The sequence below is a fragment of the Thermobia domestica genome, chromosome 5 (assembly GCF_964235325.1).
Source record: "Thermobia domestica chromosome 5, izTheDome1.hap1.1, whole genome shotgun sequence".
Lineage (NCBI taxonomy): Eukaryota > Metazoa > Arthropoda > Insecta > Zygentoma > Lepismatidae > Thermobia > Thermobia domestica.
This window is the reverse complement of record NC_137458.1, coordinates 150,498,031-150,522,044: the sequence shown is the minus strand read 5'-3', so window position 1 is coordinate 150,522,044 and position 24,014 is coordinate 150,498,031. Positions and strand designations below refer to the sequence as shown.

General features: G+C 33.0%; 1 protein-coding gene across 1 annotated transcript; it reads left to right on the top strand.

Annotated features, from left to right (window-relative positions):
- Positions 1 to 299: 299 nt before the first annotated feature.
- Positions 300 to 22,319, top strand: LOC145686179 (pancreatic triacylglycerol lipase-like). The gene is made up of 7 exons (XM_081759199.1): positions 300 to 467; positions 7,359 to 7,473; positions 10,534 to 10,673; positions 12,808 to 13,059; positions 16,232 to 16,435; positions 18,686 to 18,836; positions 20,504 to 22,319. Exons 1-7 carry the CDS (start codon positions 416 to 418, stop codon positions 20,568 to 20,570), a joined length of 981 nt encoding a protein of 326 aa, XP_081615325.1. The 5' UTR covers positions 300 to 415; the 3' UTR covers positions 20,571 to 22,319.
- The last annotated feature ends 1,695 nt before the right edge of the window (positions 22,320 to 24,014 follow it).

The window sequence follows — 24,014 nt, the reverse complement described above, 5'->3', positions numbered from 1 at the left end:
CTTAGTTTCAAAGTGTACTGTAGTCTTATTATGGAATCAATACTCACTTATTTACAGATATTTGATAGGAAGGGTGTGTATGTGAGAGAGAGGAAGAAAGAAAATATCTGTTAATGAAGTTTTATCGTCAAAAATATTTTGACATGAAAATTCTAAATACTTTATCTTGAATCTGATAACCTACAACTATTAATATCACACAGTGAACATCACGTGTTGGTTTATCACTTGAAATCAAAAAACAAATTGAAGTGGATCACATTCTGATAGATTTCGTGCAGCACTGTAGCAAACAAATGACGTACAATATCATTAAAGGGTTGTTTTCTCAAAACGTTTTAGGCGTGTGCACAGCCATATATAAATAGGAAGTATCAAATGTGATAATTAGTATAAGCAATTCTAACTAAACAAGATGATCGTATTACGAATTGTTGCTACATTGTTCATTTCCTTTTTGTGTTTAGGTAAGTTTTAAATTTTATTCACATTTTGTGTCACATAGATATACTTGTTACTATCTGCCCTTAAAACAGGAATTACGGAGAAAGTAATGTTGACTACTTTCTTTCCGTCAAAAAGTGGACAACTTAGAAAAAGATTGCCAACTTATAGAAGTGTACTTTGAAATAAAAATTAATGAAATAATAAACACTTCTGACCAGAGTATATACACTTGTTTATTAAAAACTAAATTCCAGTGTAACAGTTTAACAACGTAACGTTGTCTTCATCAGACACTAACTGTTACACTGGAATTTAGTTTTTAATAAACAAGTGTATATACTCTGGTCAGAAGTGTTTATTATTTCTTTAGTGAGTTCCAGAGTCGTGATGGATAGAGTTAAAAATTAATATACATTATAATATACGGATTATTATTATAAAACGTAAACGTCTTAATCTGTGAGTAAAGCCAATTTCTAATAGTTAACAGTCATATTGTGTTGCTATCATCACTGTTTGTGCACTTTAAGATGAAAAACGATAGCAGCGTTTGGAGATTTAAATTATTATGATGACTTAATTGCAACTTACAGCTGGATTGTTTCAACTTAATTTCTGCAAAATACGAAGTATAAAAGCCGCAACTATACTTACAGTTGAGCATTAATATTTGTGTATTGTTACAGTAATATGTTGAGTCAATTTAGTTGAAACTTATATTCTTTCAGTTTAATCATTTGAAAATGCATAATGCTTTGTTGTTTATTATTAACACAAGGGTTGTAACCATGTTAAGATTTGAGTAAAATTATTTGTGTAATCACAAGTTAGTTGGTGAGCAAGATAGAAAAGGAAGATTCAATGTAAATAATTAGAGCCTTTAATTAACCATAGTTTTAATCTATAGCCTACAGCGAGCCAAATACTTGTGCGAAACTTCTTAATTCACTAAATGCTAAGTATCTCCATACTACGAAATGACTGGTATATACAGTGGTGGTGCATTTCGTGACTGGTGTATGTTTCTATACAGCAACAAATTTTGAGAATATAGAATGGTTGTATAATAAGTATCTTGATTTAACACAGACACATACTATGGTTATGTGACTTTGCTTTTAGTGAACGTACTAATTACCTAGAAAACGTTTCATTACCAAGCATCACTTTGCAACATGAATCCTTTCGTATTTTTTGCTGATGGTATCAAATGTTTGAAAAAGACAGATAATGTTCACGAATGAAGCTAAGAGTATCCACAGCCCATCGAGTCGTCTAGACCTGATTGCCAATTAATGAAGAGTCAAAGTCAAATAGGCTTAAAAGTTATCGATAATTGTAAGACTTGTTTGATTTTGATATTCCACATTTAACCTCGAGATGCAAAACAACATTCAGAACCATTAATACAAAAATGATTTTTGGTTAATTGTGACGTATCAGCTTTTGCCTTGCGTTACGTTTTGATTATCCACGATTTTTTTTCTTTTCTTTTCCTTTTTTCAAAGCAAAATTCTGTATGTACAGAATAGCAACTAAAGAAATGGATATGACAATGTTACATTATCAAAACTCAAGGAAACAACAAAGACAAATATTATGATATGTCAATTTTAATTTCGTAAACAATTTTATTTTTAGACACAATTTAGTTTATTACAAACTTTATATTATTTTACACGTTTTTATATGTTCTGCGCCTCTGCCTTCCCTTTTCTTTTAACAAAATAGTGTTTAAACTACTTGGAACAGGCCAATTCGTCCATGTTTGGAACGGGCCATCTTATACAATTATAATTTTATCATTACAAATCAATATTATAATTTTATCATCAAACTATTATAACTTTATTATTACGTTTCAAAACAAAAGTAGTGAAGCAGTTAACTGGGCCTTAGTACTGTGACATTTTATAAAATCTCCCGTAGAGGAGATGAATAGAATAGAATAGGTATATTTAAGATGGATTGGTAAATTAGGAAGCTATTATGTTGTTTTATGGATTGGTAATTGATATATCAAATTAGATAATAAGTACGTATGAATCAGTTTTATGTACTTTTAATAAAGTAAACGCTAGTTGGGAATTTGGAAGCAATATGAAATAAATATATCTGAAGTTATAAGTGAAATATGTTTGGCTTGGTACAGTTTGATTAGGCCTAATGCAGGATTAGTAGTGTACTATTGGAATATAGATACAATTATGGTGGTTAATAAATAAGAATAGTTTCTTGCACAGTTCCCCAAATTTTCTATTGAATGACTTCACGTATTATCTAATTTGATAAATCAATTCCCAATCCATAAAACAACATAATAGCTTCCTAATTTACCAATCCAGCTTAAATATACCTACCATTTAATTTGACATGTTTTCACAGACTAACTCCTGGCAAAGCCTAATCACAAAATAGCATGTGCAATTATTCCGTAACATAACGATTCCAATATCAAGAGTCTCATTCCGAACACGCGCCTTATTCCTTATAAGACTCATTCTCAACACTACGGTAAAAAGGAAGAGAGTGACTGGAATTAAGGTAAACATTAGAAAGATGATTATTAGTAGAAAGGATGAGTTTGCTCTTAACTTTGGACACAGCATTTCTAGGCATTAGCTTTTTATTTGCGAGTGTATTCTTTTCTTTTACAATTGAATAATAATTTCTTTCATTTAGACCTTTCTTCTAATTTGTTTCCATTCGTACCTCCTAGAAGTCTCTGGTTAATGATTCTGCTTCATCTTCAACTTTGCACCTGTCTTCACTTTCCTCCTATGTTAATCTCGACATACATTACACTACAGTTTTTCAGTTTTATTTTGTCTAGTCTTTTCCACTTTTTTTGCACCGTCACATGTGCACAATCTCTCATATCATATATTTGGTGGTTTCTTTTCCCTATATAATTTCATAGTTTCCATTTATTTATTTAGTTAGTTAGATCTCCAGGCCACTTTTATAGACTGGTTTCTCATCATACTGATTCTTTCAATCTTTACCAATTCACTCACACTAATTATCACTATTCTATTCAGGTTTTATTATATTGAGTAGTGTCGGACCTCCAGTTCATTAATTTGATAATTGATAATTGAAAACATATTTTTTTTCCATATGCACTCTAATTATTTCTCTTCATTGGTTTTATTGTTTAAATATCATCTTATATTTTCTTTTGCCAAGTTACCTTCTATCGGCTATTATATTCATAACTGTTATTTTTTCTATATACTGTTAATATTTTGCTGCTAATATCTTAACATAATTCTGTCATTACCCTACTTTATTACTTATAATTTGACTTACCTTAAAATGCTTAAGGTTTCTCATATTTATCATCTTCGTTCAGGCTTGTTTTCAGGAATTTGGAAACCAAGTGTTCTTGAGTTTCTTTATGTCCACAACTACAAATTTCGTTTCCTTCTGTGCTTAATCATCTTAATGTTGCTTTAAATAGGCCATGTCCACTTACTAAGCGTGTCATGTTTCCTTTTGGTCCCTGTTCCGTTGATCTTTCTTCTATGCTTGGAAGTATATCATAATCTCTCATCCCTATGTTTATTCTGTTCCATTTCATTTGATATTTAATATCTGCAAAATTATTATTTCATTTTCTGGTATTCCTCGAAGCATTTTTGTTGCTTTTATTTGATTTTCATTATTTTGTTCAGTATTTGTAGGCTCGTATTTGTTTTTCATTGTTTCTTTAGTATTTGTGGGCTGCGGTGGCTCAGTGGTAGAGCGTTCACCTCTGGTGCTTGGGGTCCCGGATTCGATCCCAGCCCCCGCCAGTGAACTTTGTAGTCGACGAATACCGTGTGCGTGGGTTTTCCCGGGGTTCTTCTGTTTCCTCCTACTTTCTTCATTCCACCATTTCATTCATCACTTATCACCGTCTCCTTTAGTCTAATTGGCATAACCGTAGGACGTAAAACTCAAAGATTTTATTTCATTTTTCTAGTATTTGTATGCGCTTATCACAACTTCTAAGTATAATGGTCTTAGTCTTAGTAATTAAGATATGTTTAAGTGAATCCCAAAGTAAAGTCCGGGTAGGAAAATTTTTGTCCACGAGCTTCCACGTCGAAAATGGCCTGAAACAAGGAGATGCGTTGTCGCCATTATTATTTAACTTTGTGCTGGAATACGCCATAAGGAAAATCAAAGATAGCAACCAGGGCCTAGAGTTGAACGGCATTCACCAGGTTATGGCATACGCTGATGATGTAAATTTAATAGGGGATGATAGTAGAACAGTAGAAATAAATGCAGAGATCTTATTAAACGCTTGCAGGGACATGGGTTTAGAAGTAAATGCAGAGAAAACTAAATACATGGAAGTGCGTCGGGACCGTAATACGGCAAATTGTGGAGGCGTTAAAATATTAAATAATACTTTTGATAAAGTGGATACTTTCAAATATTTAGGATCAATATTAACAGACGAAAATCATATTCACGAAGAAATTAAATGTCGACTAAAAGCAGGGAATTCGTGTTACTATTCGGTTCAAAATCTCTTGTCGTCGCGAATTCTGTCGAGGAATTTGAAGCTTAAAATATATAAAACGATAATCATGCCTGTTGTTCTGTATGGTTGCGAAACATGGTCGCCTACTCTGAGGGAAGAACATAGACTGAAAGTGTTTGAGAACAGGATCCTGAGAAGAATATTCGGACCCAAGAGGAACGAGAATGGAGAATGGCGGAAGCTTCATAACGAGGAACTACATAGTTTATACGGTTTACCCAACATTGTTAGGGTCGTAAAGTCTAGGAGGCTTAGGTGGGCAGGTCATGTAGCTAGAATGGAAGAAAGTAGAAACGCTTTCAAAGTCTTGACTGGTAGACCCATAGGAAAACGACCATTAGGAAGACCTAGGCGCAGATGGGAGGATAATATTAAGATGGATCTCGCAGAGATAGGAATACAAAGTAGAAACTGGATCCAATTAGCTAAGGATAGAAGTCAGTGGAGAGCTTTTGTGAACGCGGCACTGAACCTCCGGGTTCCATAGGCCATAGAGTTAGAGTTAATGGTCTTAGTACCAAGGTAAATTTTAAAGATTGTACCGGTGTTGTTTTATATGTTCCTGTAACTTTAAGATCTTTCTTGTGTATATGTGTGTGTTAAATTCAGTCTTTCCGATAATATTTGTGCTCATCACGTTATGAACACATATGCTAGGTCCGTATCCAATAATCGACTCCAAAATTGATTTATGATATAGAACTACCATTTTTAGTGGTAGATCAAAGTCCTTATTCTGAATGCCTCATATTTTATTTACAACTAGCTGAATATACCCATTCTTCGCATGGGGACTGTATTTGGAAGTCAACACCTATGGGAGCATCATTATTCATTTCAGCGACCGCGAAAACTATGGATTTGACACTAATATCGGTCAAAAAAAAAAAACTCTTCGCCTTTGTCTGGGCCAAGGTATCCATGACCAAAATTTTGTAATTCTCGGTTAACTTGTCTGGTCCCCAGGTCGGTCCCGGTAAACGCTCCCCACTGAGACCACCCTGGTTCGAAATTTAAAAGAAAAGCGCTTCATCTTGGTCTGGAGACTGGACCAAGTTACCCGCGACCCACATTTGGTAACTCTCGGTCTACTCGTCTGGTCCCCAGGCCGTACACAGTCAGACACACATACACACACACACAATCAGACTATTTTATTTATATTAGATTTCCTTTGCCTTTTTACATGTTCCTTTCAGCGTATTCGCTCAAATACAATTTCTCATTTATTGAAACACCTAAATATAAAAAAAATACCCTTTTGATTGAAGAAATATTTATTTTTATTGTCAGTTCACGTTTTAAATTTACAAATAACATATATTTAGTTTTCGCCGGTCGATAATTTGTTATCCTGACACTTTCCTTCTAGATTTTTCATTTCTTTGTTGTCTTTTCTTCTATTTATTTTCTTGCTTTTCCACTAATTAATTACAATGGTGTCTGAATGTCCTATAATTCACCCTACTTCTATTAATTTCTTTACATTTACAAATGGGATTGCAGTGTGATGTCCCAAAAGAGAAGTCTACATATGGAACCTTCTGCAGAGCCCTTAGTTATTATTTTACTTACATTTTTCTTTTGTTAATTATATGCAACTTTTCTGTTTTCACAATAATCTCTCAATATATCATATAACTATTTGGGAAATCCAAGTCATTTGAGAATAAAGTATAGATCTGTAGTTTTTCCGTTATCTTATAACAATATACATCCCTTAACAGATTGTTTTGTCTTTCATATTATTTAGAAAAAGTACGGTTGTGAACGATGGTCCGCAGAAAATATCTACGTATATAAAATTCTAAATTGTTGTACAACAATGCCTTCTTTTGTTCTCTCCAGCAGAACATAGTAGAAGTCAATATCTTCAATAAAGAAAGGCACAAAGATATCGGGAGAGTACAATTCTGTTACAAATACATTGTTATCAGGGAAAACGTTTTATTGTCACTACTCAACTCTAAATACCGGAATTATTAGTAAACTATTATAGATTCTGAAATAGAAATTTTTATTCCGGAAACGGAATTAGTACCTTAGTCCCTTCGAAATCTCGAAACCTTCGCCCAGCGTTTCAGAATCTCGGAGCTTTAGCCTGGGATTTCAGAATTTTGAAAACTTGGAATTTCGAAATCTCGGAATTTTGTAACTTGGAAATTACGGAATTCCGAAACTCCGAAAATTTTTGGAATTGTAGACATTCCGAATTCTGGAATTGAAATTGCAATTCCGACTACCCAAACTTACCATTATTCAATTACTTTTGACACTTCAGTGTATATTGCTGGAAATGTAATTAATTACACAGTATTCTGTTGTATGCTATATACATAAACTAGGTATGTAATTAATCTTTTGAAATTTTCAGAGGCTGCAGATATCAGTAGATACAGCTCTGGAAGAATATCTTCGTTAGAAGTACCAGCAAATGTACTACCAAGGATTGACGCTGTAAACGATGTTAAGTTCTTTCTCTATACCAGGTAAGAGTCTTGATCGTTTTCTTTTAGAAATGAATAATAGGAAAGAAGAAAATAAACGTTATAGAAATTGTGTTACACCTAGATTCAGCTACGATAAAATATGAATGATGTACTATGATAAATTGGGGGACCATTCATACTCACCAGATGATGTTCGCTTTGTGGCGTTCAGCCAGCGACTTCGGAGAAATGAAGTTCCACGAAAGAAAGAAGCATTGATCTCTAGTCTAGATACTTGGTATTAACGGCAAGGGAAGCCGATATGCTGATCACACGTCATTCCACGAGCATGCCACAAACTAGTTGATCTGCTCTAGCGACTAAGGCTGTTGCGCCAGGATTTTTCAAATACAGTAGGACGTCGATAATCCGAACGCGGTCCCTATAAGCTTTTTACATTTTGTCTTAACGCTAGCGATAAACACTATAGTGTGTCCGTCGACGTTGTGTAAAGTCACTGTTTTTACAAAAGTTCATTCATATGTAATTGTTTGTCATACATATTTTTTATTTTTATTTTCTCTTAGGCCTATAAGTTTTAAGTGTGACTTACAAGATCGGTGTAATTTAGTGTACGAGCAAGTTCTTCGAAAACATTAAATGTAAGTAGCCTTACGTATGGTATTGTAATTACTGTATGCACTAAATAACCACTGTATCAATAGAAGAACATACCGTGCAGTATATGTAAGCCTAGATGACATTGTTTGATCATTTTCGAAAATCCGAACTACCTGTGGTCCCAATTAGTTCGGATTTTCGACTTCCTACTGTATTATTATTATTATTATTATTATTATTATTATTATTATTATTATTATTATTATTATTATTATTATTATTATTATTATTATTTTATCATAATAGTGTCCGTAAGGCTATGTCTGTAACCCCTGCATCTCGAGAAAGGAAATAGCTATTGAAAAGCGTTTTCCAGTTTCGAGCACTCTCGATTCTTTGATAAGCACAACGTTCTGTGGCGTTGCCCGCAATCGGAAAAAAAGCTGCTTTAATATGAGTTTTGTTTTAAGTAAATAACTCGAACTATTAAATAAAAAGCATAAGCTACCGAAACATAGAAAATGATGTATTGTCTGTATATACGGCACTGGTAGGCAACAGTGTTATCTTAAATATAAATCAACACAAACAGAGTATAACTACTGATTTACAAGTTGTATTTGCGAAAAGTGCGTGTGTCTCATCTTAAGAAACGATAAACTACATTAAATATAATCTGCTAGTTAATAGTATATTTTGCTACATATACAGTATATAAATATATAACAATTTCTTAAAGCAAAATAAAAACTGCATTTTTGTTAATAACAAACAATATACTTTTAGCGTCCCCAAAGTACGTTTCTTCGATTTTCTCGAAAATTACGCATGAGAATCTATCTTCAAATATGTTAGTTTGTTCAGTTCGATGTGGTATTTCGACAATATTTTAGTTAAACAGAAATCACTCAAGGAGTATTGATAACGATATCTTATCATATTTTATACAGTTGTCTTGTAGTTTCATAATGAAGACGTGAGTTTCACCTCAATAAGTGGCATTATTCGTGTACTACATCAATTTTCAGGTTTACAACTTAATTGTTCTTATTCTTCAATTTCATCCTTTATTTTGATAGACCTTGACACCTACTATATAGGAGTATCAAATATAATGCTGTGCAAATTTTCGGTTCCCGAGTTGTGGAAAGCCAAATTAATATTAATATTTTCAAAGGACATATATAAAATTTATCTGATCAGCATCAAACTTGACATGGTTTTAGATCTTGATCTTCTATATAAACGTATGAAATATTACGTTGAACAGGTTTCACGCTTCCAAGGTACAGACGTAAAATTTTAAATCGTATTTTATAAAGAAACTTAAGAAAAGCATCTACGAACGCATTTGATCAGAATTGAGATTGACATGGTGGTAGAGCATGTGAGATATTATGTATGTGTTTGGTTCCCGAGTTATGGACGGTTAAATATTTAGTCACATTTTCTTTAAAAAAAAAAAAAAAAAAACGAATTCATCAGATCGAGATCAAACTTGGCAAGTGGTAGGCCCTGACCTGCAACATAAGAGCAAAAAATGGAGTGCTAACTTTCGGTTCCCAAGTTATGAACGGTCAAATTTTATTGTTTTTTTTTAAAAAAAACACCAACGGAACTAATAAAGTCTAGATCTTACTTGTCATGGTAGTAAACCATGACTGCTATATAAGAATCAAAAATATTATTTTGTATAATCCTTTGCTTCCCGAATTAGAGGCAGTAAAATTTTGAGTCATATATGGAGGAAAAAGTCAACGAAAGACAATCGATACAGCTCAATCTTAGCATGGTTGTAGAGCCTACTGAATAGAGTTGTGAAATATTTTCTTGCACAAAGCTTCACGTTTTCAAGTTTCTGTTTGTCAAATTTTGAATCACATTTTCGGAAACAATAAAAAAAACTGATATATAGACCCTATATCAAACTTGGCATGTAGATAAACCTTGACTTGCTATTTAACTGTGTGAGAAATAGTAGTGTGTAGAATTCTAATTCGTGAGTTATGCACAATCAAATGTATAAATCATATTATTTGGCATTTTGAAAACGTATTTAAATTTCAATTAAAGGACTCTCTTGAACAAATAAAAATGGACTCAAGAACGAATATAGTTTCGTTCAGCTTAAAAGGTACGAATTATCGATTTTTATATAGTATGTAATCTTTGGACTTCTTTTCGATTATTGTTAATAATATTGTAAAATTTGCATTCTAAATAGATTGGAAGAATGTTTTCTTCAGTATGCCCTGCATTGAGAGAAGTTTCCGTTAAATTCTAAATCAATACACTTTAGCACCTAAGTAAGTGTAAGTCTCTTTCACAAGTTTCAATATGTAACAGTAAGCATATTGTTTCTGAGAACCGACAAAATGTCCATTAAACACATTAGAAATAAATATTTTTCAATTTTTATTTTCAAAATAGATGTGATAGGTAACCTCATAATATTACAATTAATGTTTTTTTTTTTATTTTGTTGTTTCTTCTTTGCAGAGAGCATCAGACAGGTTACAGATTGACAGTTGGTAACACACAGACTCTTCAAGGATCAACTTTCAATAATGCGAATCCTACCAAGATTTTCATTCATGGATATGAGTCAAACGTTTATACTATGGCTCAAGTGAAAAACAGTAAGTTTCTTGAGTTCATCTCCACACGCGTACTCATAAAATAAAGCTATATAAGGTACGTACATTGGACAATAAATAAAACAACAGTAAAGTCCTTTGGAAAATGAAGGAATCTTAATTTATAAATGTGAATAATTAAGGTGAACAGATAGGAAAGGAGATAGATGTAGCTATATATTTTGTAATGATAATGTAAAGGTAGGCCCTTTATTTCGGATGGTCCTATGAGATTTATGTTTAGCGTGCAGATAAAGACTTCACACGTGCTCTACTTTGACACGTTCAGGAATTAATATTTCCAGCACTACGTTCTGGTTTCCAGTAGCACATAAATTTCCCTAAGTACTCTTTTTCACAGAGGCTAGGTGACCCCTGGATCGTATTCGATCGAGGGTAGAATGAGTAAGTAGCAGTGTCACGTGTGTACCATTTGAAGGATTTATATTTTGAGCTTAATATTTTCTCTGCAATATTCAAGCTGAAAGAAGTAGAAATCATTGATCCCGAAGGCGACAGCAGATTTCTATCATTTCTGATATTAGTAGAGATATTACAATGGAGATGGAATATATTCTTCCGACGCTTAACAGAAAACCGCTTCTCACAATCTATTACCGTTTTCATTCTATTGCTGTCAACGTTAAAGCTAGTTGTTGGCACAAAAAGGGACGCTGAACTTCAACAAATAAACAAACGAGAATTACGAGTACATTTCACAGAAACAAGTGCCTTTAATTCGAATTCCTGAATAATCCTTGCGCTCTCAAGATTTGCTCTCTTTCTTTATATCCTTGATTATATAGCATGTAAAAGAATATGAGGGAAAGCATAAAAAAAATCAAAGGTATAAAGAATGGAAATGGTTTCATAGTGAAAGAGCAATCCCATCAGATGACGTGAATATTCCTAGTCAAGTGATAATATGTTTTCTGTGGAAAGGATATCAGGTTTTGCATTACTAATTTGAAAATTTAAATATACTAGCTCATGATGGTATTTTTATTTTATCGATATTCACTATGATTTATAACCATTCTTCCATTATTTCATTTGTTATTTATTTAACCAATATTAGTTAAGTTAATCCGGAAGTTTTATGAAAAATAAACAAATTTTCAGTCATGTTTCTGATTTTTGTTTTCGCTTATAAATTAAAGTCTTAAATAAAATTTTGTATTTGTTTCTAATGTTTCAAAGGCTTAGAATTAAAAACATTATTTATGAATTAGAATTAGACGTTTGTAAAAATAATAGGTTATGCTACTTAGAGAACTTTCTTACATATTTCAGTACAGTTTTCTACAACATGAATAAACAATGTTCTCATTAATCTATACCGATATAAAACCAAGTAGTTTTATCCATGTCCAATATTGATGAAACTAACTGAACACGAGTACGTTTATACATTTCTTTTAGCAAGTGTAAATATGTAAATAACACTTATTAATCTTATCCCAAAGTATTTTTTCGTAAAGGAACTCTAATTTTTAGTTTATTTCTTTAAATTAGTTACACATTAAAGCACGCCAATAAATAATTATAAAACTTTTTAAAAAGAAAATCTTAACCGACTTCTCATTTGCTTAAAATCTGACAAACAACAAATACAGTATAATACACTTTGATAGTGTTCCGAAACATTGCAGTACAACCCCTGTGCTGTTATACAACCGTAACCACTCTAAGACATGTACGGTTGCATATAAGCATGCTACATTGCCGTAATTAACACAGTATTTCATAGCTTAGCTTGAAGCATTACTATCAGATCCTAAAGAAATGTATAAGAGGACCACTAAGAAGGTATACTCTTCTAAACGAAGAAGAACCATCAAAATCGGCGCCCCTATATCTACGTTATGCGTAAACATACCCATAATATGTATATATACAGGGTGGACCATTTATTTTAATACGCTTTAGCAACTTATAAACTAATAAACAGTAGTTAACCTGGTGGTATCGCATAGTATCTTAAACAATGTCCTTTGTCGATATTTGGAAGTGAATTTTAAGGTAAATGATCCATCCTCTGTTATATGGGTTGAATTGAGAATTTGCTACTGTTTTTGAAGTCGGTTACTTAATACACAAAGATAAATAGAAAATATGTATTTTATTTATTTTACAGATTATCTCATTAAAGGAGAGTACAATGTAATCGGAGTTGATTGGTCAGGTCTCGCTTCCAACATAATGTATCCAACTGTTGTTGGAGAAGCAAGAGATGTTGGAGAATACATCGGTAGTTTTGTGGATTTCCTCGTTACCAAGGGTGGAGCCAAAGCATCAGATATTCATCTCATTGGACATAGCCTAGGCGCTCATGTGGCGGGTTTTGCTGGGGCCAGTGTTTCAGCTGGTTCTGTTGGACGAATCTCAGGTAATAGAGTTTTTTTTTTTAAGAAAATTTCTTTTTTGAGTCTTACGTAACTCAAAAAGACGAAGCTCTATAGTTTGACGTGAAATTAAAACGCCCTCTCACGCAGACTCGATTTATTTATTGAAGAGGAAGTTCATCTATGTTTTTCTGCTTATAAATAATTTTCTTTATGGATCTTTGTACTGTGGTTTTCTTCCATTCGTTTGCGGAGCAGCAGTTTTAGGCTATTGATCAATGTTATTCGAAATTTGGAGGTTCATTGTTCAAGTAACGGCATATAATTCTGACTGAGGTTTCCCCAGGGTTTCTTTCAGCTCCATCAAGCAAATGCTGAAGTGGTTTCTTTAAATATAGTTTATGATCAAGTTCCATCTCCTTTATTATTCTTATTGTCAGCAAATATTTGTACACAATTATAAAGAATCCCTGACGATAGGCTAGACGTACTAATAATTGTAATTCCACACAGTAAACCGCTCTTACTATATTTACATTATTTTTCTTCCACACTACTGTTACAGAGTTTTACATATGCTGTTCTTAAATTTTGACTTGTGACTTGTTGTGTTATTACTTGTTCATTAAAAAAAATCATTTTACAATATTAAGGGTCTTCACTACAGCGAAATTAAACTACCGCTAATTTTAGAGTTTTTCTGTAATATCTTAAAAACAAATAAAAATGTTCGAAAAGCAGAAGAGTAGTGAACTAGACAATACGATTTTGCATGTGATACCGTCATCACCTATCTGCTTTCGATTTGCAACTGTAGATAGATTTAGCATTTTTTGCGGGTTCTGTAAATAGCGGCATACCAAAAGCAGATAGGTGAATTGTGGTAAAGCTATCACATACAAAATCATATTGTATAGTTCACTACGTTTCTGCTTTTCGAATATTTTTATTTGTTTTGAAGATATTACAGACAAACTCTAAAATTAGCGGTAGTTTAATTTCGCTGTAGTGAAGACTCTTTAAGGCTTTTTTTATCGTGAGAGGAATTGACTGGGAAACAGAGACAGCAGCCTCTATCGATTTATATGTTAGGAAAAAAACAAGTAAAAATCACAAAATTAAGAAATCCTCTTCAATTAAATCAGTTAAATAAGTTGTACGATGACATAAATAAGGATAGAGTGCTGGACCTTTTGTTAACGAATTTATAAAAAATAAACTTCAATGTTGAGCTTTAACAAGTATCGATCATTTGCACCCACCATTTGTATATTCATGGAATATCACAAGAAACTTGTAATCAAATGGTGTTGGATAACAAATTACATTGAATATCATTTTAAAATATAAGAATATGAGTGCTGAATTAAAATATAAAGAATCGATCGACATTTGTTGCACTAAATTTAAAATGTGAAGTACTAAGGGATTAAAGTTTATAATAACTTAAACTGAACATATGTTTAAAAGAAAATTAGAAACTACTAACAGAGCGTTCGTCAAATTGATTAAACTGTTTAACTTTATAAGAAAACTATGTGTTACTCCTAATTTTATTGTTGATTTTGAGTTTAACGTCCATTTCAGTAGCGAGGCTATATGAGATGGGACCTACTGATTAACGTGGAATCCGAAACACATGAACTCCCGCCAGGAATCAAAACCAGGTCTCCCACGCCAAAGGCGCGTACCCTAACCGCTTAGCCACGTAGGAGCTCTCCTGAGTTTATTGTCATTATGTATTTCAGTATATTTTAAACGATCTTTTTTGTCACAAATATGACGATAAAGTGATTCTGAATTTTTACCAGTTGCAATTTAAAGAAAGATTGATTAATCCTTTCAAATGAAAATTGAAAGCAAATTTAATTTACATTTTTCTGAAAACGGTATATTAAGAAACTGAATGTTTTAATTTTAATTTAAACAATTATCTTGAACCTTGGAAATTTGAATATTTTAACCTTCCGCCAGGGGCCTTAGCCTGCTGGACGATTATCTCTCTAATTCAGTATTTGTTATGATATTTTTCTGCTCTGTTCTAAATCATTGTACATTGACTTTGACATAAGAGCTTATCGCAACACTGAAAATAAAGTTATTATTATTATTATTATTATTATTATTATTATTATTATTATTATTATTAGTAGTAGTAGTAGTAGTAGTAGTAGTAGTAGTAGTAGTAGTAGTAGTAGTAGTGAATATTTAGGATATAAATTAACTTCGCATTATATGAATAAATAAATTCTAATATCAAGTTAATGAACTAGAGAAAACAATGAAAAATGTGGATTTCTAAAAACTATAAGTTTGAGAGCAAATTAGTAAGTTAATTGTCTAGGCTATAATATTAAATCATCAGTGTAATGAAATCTTATACATTATTATTCTTTACTTGGTATAAAAACAGGAGAAAAATTCTATTAATATGGGACCAAATCGAATCATGTTTATTATTCGGAGACTTGAAATAACACTGATCAAACAAGGATTCTTTACAATAAAGTAAAAATCTTTTAGGATTAAAATAGGTTCAGTGGTCCTATTCAGGAGTGTAGCTACTACAGGAGGAAAGGAAATAGCCCTTCCAAAGATATCCTGGCCTACCAAAATGGGGCTTGTCTTTTGTGTTTTTCTGAAAGTCGTTTAACATCTACCGGAAATGAAGAATATTTGTTAAGAGAAAATGGAAGATTGTTTTAATTATGTACTTATATCCATACCTTGTGGTCATTTCTCCCTCATGGACGAGCATGTTTCGAAATAGTTATATACAGAATCCACGTTCTTAAATGTGTATAAAACAGGCAATTAGACATTTACTAAAACGTGGCTACTTTTACCGTTAACATGAGATCTAATTTTTTTAAAGAAAATAATTGTATTTCATTTTATTCTTTTGGTTTGTAAAATTGATTTTCCGATCAATTTTAGCAAAAGTTGCTTACAGTTCTGTATGCTTAAAACTTATAATTCTGCAAGTTGTATTTTTATAAGTTTATTATATATTTCTTATAACGCTGTATTTTTAAATATCATTGTTACTTTGTAACAAGCACAGCGCGTGGTACAAATATATAGTAAAAGGTATATGTAGTAAAAGGAAAACTATGGAGGTTGATTTGTTATTAAGCATTTTTCTTAAACTAGGACACAGCGAAAAAGTTGCTTAAAACTTTTGATATAATTAAGATTATGTTAAATCGTTAATAGGATTAGACCCAGCTGGTCCATTGTTTGAGATTGATGCTGCTGCACCTGAAAGGAGACTCGATCCCACCGATGCTGATTTTGTAGATGTAATTCACTCGTGTGCTGGAATAATGGGAATTGCTTATTCCGTGGGTCATGTCGATTTCTATCCCAATGGTGGTGAAGCTAGTCAACCCGGATGCGCTATTGGAGATCTGGCAGGAGGTAAGAATATTTTAATTTTTGACTTGTACATTTTCATATTACTGGAGTCATCCAGAAAATTGGTTAAATTGGTCAATTAAAAACACACACACACACACATACTTAAAATGCAATGAAACAAAATACTTTATTTTATAGTTAGAGGTCTTGGAGTATGTTACAACATATTAACCATCCCTGCTGAGACACTTATCGTGGCGCCGATATACCAAATTTTGTATCGCTATATTAAAGAACGATGCCACCTGTGATGATAATGGTATTTGACCACCTCGTCATTCCCAAAGCTCTGATCAGCATTGAGAGCGTCTAGCTATTAAAAGAAATTAAAACAGACAGGGCTAGATCTGGGCTATTCGGATGGTAAGGAAGTTTTCTCCGGGCAATGTCTGTAAGTTTTCCACATCATGCATATTGTTGCGTGCTTCGTTAAACTGTAGCACACATCACCGTTATGCTGAGACACTCAAGATCTTTTTACGTATACTTCACAAATCTAAGGATGAATTGCACCTGTTGACACATTAGATGTGTTCAAAAGTCGTAGAACTAAGCACACTTCAAACGCTTGTGGGTATTATGATTTTATTGAATACTATCGGAATTCATTACAAAACGTCTATTTACTCTAACACTGAGGATTTTCCACTGCAAACGGGTCCAACTACTCGGTTCACATGTGCATTCTTGCAATTGTAGCATAATTGTGACATAGATTGCAAACGGAACGAACTTTCTGGGAGTCCATTTTAGAAATGAGAAATGTGGGTATGGAGAATAATGTAGAAAATCTCTTGCACTATTGTTCTCTACAAGGTAAAAAAGGGAAGATGAAGGGAATTGACATTTATGAAGCACGTAATTCTTACGTCATAACAAGGAAATCCATGGAAATCTAGAATGGATTAAAGTTTCACAATTCGCATAAAGTGATCTGATAGTAACATTGGAATATTGATTATAATGATGATAGATTTTTATACTGTGAATATTGTACCTTACTGGGAAACAATGTTATTAAAAGACATTCATCATAAAATAAAGTCATCAAGTAAGAATCACAAATAATTAAGATTTCCAAATACGCAACGTACCAATGAAGAAAGGAGATGTTTTTCTGAGGGGAGGGAGGAATTAGTTTTTGGCATAGTATTCAATCCTTCTTTTTAGTAACCTTGATTGAACTTGCGTATGACTTTGCGAACATGTGTCAATATTCTTAGCACGACTGGTCGTCAGAGTAGTGATGACGAAATTAAGTATAAACTGGTGTATTACCTGGTCACCATTCCAACAATGAAACAAAGAGTGAATATCAAGTTCTGTAGGGAAAACTCAACCGGAAAATTTTTTAATGTTCAAAAAAGGTTAATGTGAACATATTTTCTTTTGCTTTGTTGTGAATGACACAACTTCAGGGCTGGAAGGGAGTCTGCGGAAGATGACGAGCACCCAGGTCCAAGCAGGTCTTAAGAGCAATTGAAATTATTGATAAAGCTTGATTTATCTTTTTGAATGATCAAAATGCAAATCTCAGCTTAATATCAGACCTCGTGGGGCTGAGACTTATTCCTAATATTAATGGAGGACTTAAAAGAAACGAAACTTGAGCGCACATTTTGTACCTAGTTCCTTTACGAAAAACCAACAAGAAACGGGTAAAGTGGATTGTCCTGAGTTTTTTTTTTTCAAAAGATGTTTGTGTGTTACCACACCTCGCATACTCTGCAGCATAGTCCTCTGTGTTTTCCCTAATATAGAAGCATTATTGAATTGTTTTTTAATGATATTTCAACCATTTAGAAAGGAGAGACGTGAATCTCGAACACAAGTAGAATCCATTGCTTCCAGAAGTCATTCATTTACTTTCTGGATCGGACATAGCTATGTGTGAGCAAAGGAGGTACACCATTTGTTATTCATTTATTTTATTTCAGACTCAATGTCGTTTACTAACTGCGGCAATGTGTATGTACTACTCCAATAGAAAAAAAATAGTGAATAACCTGCATACCGTGTAACTTAATTTTACCTTCACTACAGGAAAATTAATCTTAGTGAAATACATTCTCATGTAGGCTAATACATTATTACACTAGACATTTATAGAATTCCTCTATCCACATGTTAAACTTTAATTAATATTGTATGTTTTATAAATAAATAGTGCATAATAGATTAAATTACTTTAATATATTTTATTAGTATTACAACTACTAATAATAACAATAACAACTTTTCCACTTCAAGGTGTATGCAGTCACTATAGATCTGTCGAGTATTTCGCAGAATCTATTCTCTCTAATGGTTTTGTAGCCAAACAATGTTCTAGTTGGTCACAATTCGAAAATAACTCTTGTTCAGGTGGCACTGTTTTAATGGGAGATCCTGTAGATACAAGGTAAGTAAAAAATACAATTAAGTATTTAACAGAATATTTAATGTATTTATCAGTAAATATATATTCCTTAACCATTTTCCATTGTTAAGTGCATATTTATTTCTGGAAGTAGTAATCGTGTCTATTTTATGGTACGAAGAAAAATTAATGCCTAAAGTGTTCATTTTCAAATAACATCAACAACTATATTACAATTGTTAGTATTTAGTAAAGGGAAGGATGTGTCAGGTCATCTCATAAGTAAATGTATTTTTGCGCAGTATTGGAAAGAACGACAATTTAACTTGTAGTTTGTTGGTGCAAGCTCGGGTGAAAATGTCAGCTAGGGAATTTTCCCCCAGTCAGATTAATAGATCTTAGCACAGATCCTTCTTGTCGTATGTGCGCAAGCATTATCACTGCTGATGAGCCCACTCTCGTGATGAACCAGAGCAGAATATTCCTCCAACAATGCAGTCTGAAGGTGTGCAAGCTGTTGCTAGTAGACATCTGTATTGATTGTCTGGTGAGATCTCAAAATAGATTATTCCACATGTATCACACCGGGCACACAACATGACTTTGAATGGATGGAGGTCCTGCTTGACAGAATTTCTGCGGATCCTTTTAGGTATCTACTGCAATTTCCGTGTAATGTAATGGTGGGGGGATCTGCCCAGAAATGAATCACGTCTGTGACGGGTGAACACAGGGCCAGATTTAATGTTTTGATGTCCTTATGCCAAAAGGTGTTTATCGCTCATCACCATGACACACAAGATGTTAGTACAACATGAAATTACAATATATACTTATTTTATGCATACCTTTGTTTCAACATTTTTGTATTAATGTTAATGAATTTTGGTTTTTGTAAATGGAAAATGTGATACACACATGCACACTAGTGCTTAGTAGGGGTGCACCAGCACAATAGCATTACGCAACCGCTCCTACGCAAGTGTCTACTGCAAGTACAAGTTAAAATTCTTCTGAATTTGCAACCATAAATAATTGAAGCCAATAGATTCGTTAAAGGTATTATTACTTAGAGAGTGTTGCCCGGACTTCAATCATGTTTTATTATTGGAATATTATTCAATATTTGCAACTTTTCGTCTTCCATATTAAGTTTTCATCCAAAGTGCGCCTGTAAATAATTCCATCCTCGTGCCATTGTAACATATATTTCGAATCACGTAAGTTTTACACATCATTACTAGAATTCATAGATATTTGAAGTTCATCTAGTTACTTGAAAGAAAAAAACACAATTAGCACATCACTAATTGGGATAAATAATGCAGAGCGTAGCATATTTTCGCAATGTTCGTATCTTTTACACAAAATGAGAACTTCTTTGACTAAATGGTTAGCGTTCCCGCTTGTGCGTCAGACATCGATTTCTGATGACTTGAACACCACGTTAAACCGTATGTGCATATCTTTTATAGTCTTAGTGCTGAAAAGGAAGCTGAATTCCAAACAACTAATCTTTTATTTTGAATTGCGTATTTTCAAGTGGAATCTTCAATTTTACTTAAGTAAAACACATCACAAAAACATGTGACTATTAATTTTATGTTCAATAAGGTACAGCAAAAATTTGGACTAAAGTTATTTGAAATTTCAAATCACATATAACCTCATAACTATGTTTTAAGGTAATATTTCTCTTTTAATTCCAGTGCGAGTGGTAATTACTACCTGACGACACGCAGTTCATCACCATATGCAGTGGGGAATGCTTTCTAACAACTCTAAAAAAAATTACGATCTGAAAACAAATAATCCTCTCTACATATTGAAGAGGAAGAGTTTTTTATGTTTGAAAAATAGGAGCAATGATCACAAGAGAAGGGGGGTAATTAAATCCAAGTACACACAGAGAAATTTTGAAAAGTGTTTGTTCAAAAGGCAAAATCCAATCGTATGCAACCAAATAAAAGTTTTTAATTCTGTGAAAACGTAAAATCGTAAGTTACAAATCAAGAGTTTTATGTTATATCATATAAGTTAATGATATTGGGTTAAACTTTATAGATACTTCGTACAAAAACTTTGCATAAGAGTGTATCTTAACTTTTGACCAAATTTGGGAAAAAATAGCTTTCCCTGAGATAAGTGGAAAGAAAGCATTCATATACATACGATAGATAAGCTTCGCTTCAGATTTAAGGACGGTTAATGATTAAATTACTGCTGATATGCCATGTACATTATTGTAAATATCCAAAACGAAAATTCAACAACTTCAAAGTATAGTAGTAATAGAAGTTAAAACATATAGAAGAAAAATATCATTTGATGTAGTAAGTTTTGTTGCTATGAGTTAAAAAGTGTTGCCAGCAATTCTGTTCTAATATTACATTAAACACTCAACACGCTGTAGTTAAAGCAAATTTAGGTTATCTGTGTTGTGACGAACTAAATGCAAATGAAAAACACGTTTCCGTGATGCAAGTTCTGAATATCATTAAATATTGTGCGTAGGAATGAAGGAAGCATAATCGACAAGAAAGATTTAATCAAGGAAACTTACAACCATTGTTAGCCATTAAGAAATTAATTCTCTGTGTGTATACATTATTCCTTAGCATTACTATATATTAAATTTAATCATACATAAGGTGTGTACGCTATATGATACACTGATCCATTCTTCAACCGTCCGTATCTTGTAAACAACACATTTCCCTACTAAAACTTTATTTTTACTTATTTCTTTCTGGCTATATTCTTACAAAGTATGCTCTTTGTTGAAGGACACAATGTACGTTGTTAACAAATATTCTTGACGCCTTTCTGGAGTTGAAGCACACTTGAATTGGTAGTAATGTGGATTTTACTCGTATATTGCTAATTAAAGTATATGTAATTTTTACTTACCCTAGTTTTGTTACGTATTCTTTCAAATCTTGGTGTGTCATTGAATAAAGCCCTGTCTTAGGGCTACTGATCATTTCAGTTTAAGTACGTATATTGTACTAATCTATGATAGTATTTTGCATGCTTTTCGGCATTCAGAATTTTGTAGAAATGATTAGGAGAGCAAAACCCACGCACGGGTCTAATGATATTTGTGTTTGGAGTTCTGACGCTGGACCTCAGAACTCACAACAAAAACGGCTGAAACCCAGATATAATCTCGTGGTAGTTAATGTGGTATAAAAAAAAAAGTACCTAAAAATCCATATGTATTTGTTTTTATCGGAATCAAATGGTTATTGATATGTAGATTTGTTTTACAATGTTCTTTTCAAGAAAAAGCTAGCGTATTAACTACTAATAATAAATCATGCATCATCATGAGCTGCTACAAAAGTTTTCATTGAAAAAATGTATTTGTACATACGTATCTGTATCATTTGATATCTTGTAGATAGTTACCCTTCTGTGCAATATGAGTAAGTAGGATGTAATAATGGTGTAAATAGAAACATATGAATAACGTACTGTAAATAAATGAAAATATGCACAAAACGTATAGTAAAGTATATTTAATGAAACACCACACTTCGCACCTACTTTCGTTTCCCTCTACTATAGAATCACCTTTTTCAAATCATAAGGCCTTACTGGGGTTATGCTAGCAAACTCATCACTAGATATTGTTCTTCATGACACTTATTACTTACGAAAATCGAAACAAATATATTTTGCTTAATTATTAAAGCACATGGTACTAATTTGAAGTTATGTGTTAAATTATACATAGTTCAGCGATGGAAAGGTTCGCGAAGGTTATTAGGACGGTGACTCTGACAGACCCATGACCCGAGGTGATTCACTCTTTCCTATCTCTCTGTTCTTTCTTGCTTGTTGGTGTGTCAAAGATTTGCACTGTGAGATAACTGCAAGGCCTATCAGAACGTGACAATCACAGAAACGTAAAACTTCATATTTTTTTAGGAGAGACTTTTTAAAAAAATTAATATGGGAAGACGAATAAATATGGAATTACATTTAAAAATTCACGATTTGGTACAATGATTAAGAAGAATCACAACGGGAATTTAACAAATAATGTTCGAACTCGAATAGTGGAGATAATTTAACCCATTATAAAACTCTGCAGTAATACAGCAGAGCTGATATTTTAGCTGCTTCCAGATCACTGGGATTGTCCAGGTCACCAAGTTCCATATCTTTGGATCACCGGAGCTGAAGAACAAGGCAGATTCGAGTGACCTTGTGACTAACAAAAGTAGTGGCTGAAGTGACCCAGATATCCCGTGACAGATTCGATCACTGACGAAATCAGTATCATGCTCCCTAGAGAAAGTTTAGATCCCTACTTTTTCACAATATATCACAATAAGGAAAATCAGAATTCTAAGATATCATTTATTTCGTGACTACTAAATCCTCACATCATTCATAAATTAAGTAATCGTTTATAAACATATGTAATACAATATACTACTGTGCTTTTAATATATCATAACAACAATGTTGTCTTTACTCATACTTCATTTTCTTAGTCCTTAGTTCCCTTAATGTTCTGTAAAACAATGGCAAACACTACTATGTAAGTGCCAGGTACATTCTATCGTACCTGCAAAGTTACCAGCCATTAATTCTCTAATGTAGAACTTGCCAGTGGTAATAAAAACTACCATGGAATATTCAGTTCTAATATAGAGCGGTACTCTACGGTTCTAATATATTGAAATTTAACAAGAAAATATTTCACTGCACTCTACAATTATGATATTTCAGTTTCTGCTTCAACAAGGAGTACCTATTGATGTTAGGTGGGTGCGAATTAAATGTCCGCTACACATGCATCATTTTGTAAGGTCCGAAAAATGAAAGCTATCTGTAAAATATCCGGTCAATAAAAAATAGTCGTCGTGTGCAACTACACATTTTTCTATCGCTCAGCCAACGATTGAATTTCATGACAAATGAAGTCTGGAGTCTGCCATGTCAATAAATCCTCAACTACATTTTGCCAGTCCAATCATCAGGGAAGATCTTCTTTCCAATTAGATGCAGAAAGAGGTGGAGTCAGTGCGGAAGATATTGGGGAATACGGTGGGTGAGTTAGAATTTCATATTGCAACTCATGGAGACCCTGCACAATCCTTTGCAAGACAAGTGAGTGTTGAACATTTTGGTACAACATAATGGCACCACTGCCGGGCGCTTGTGGGTGGTTTAATCTTACCTGAGAAAGACAGATGGGTTATCACA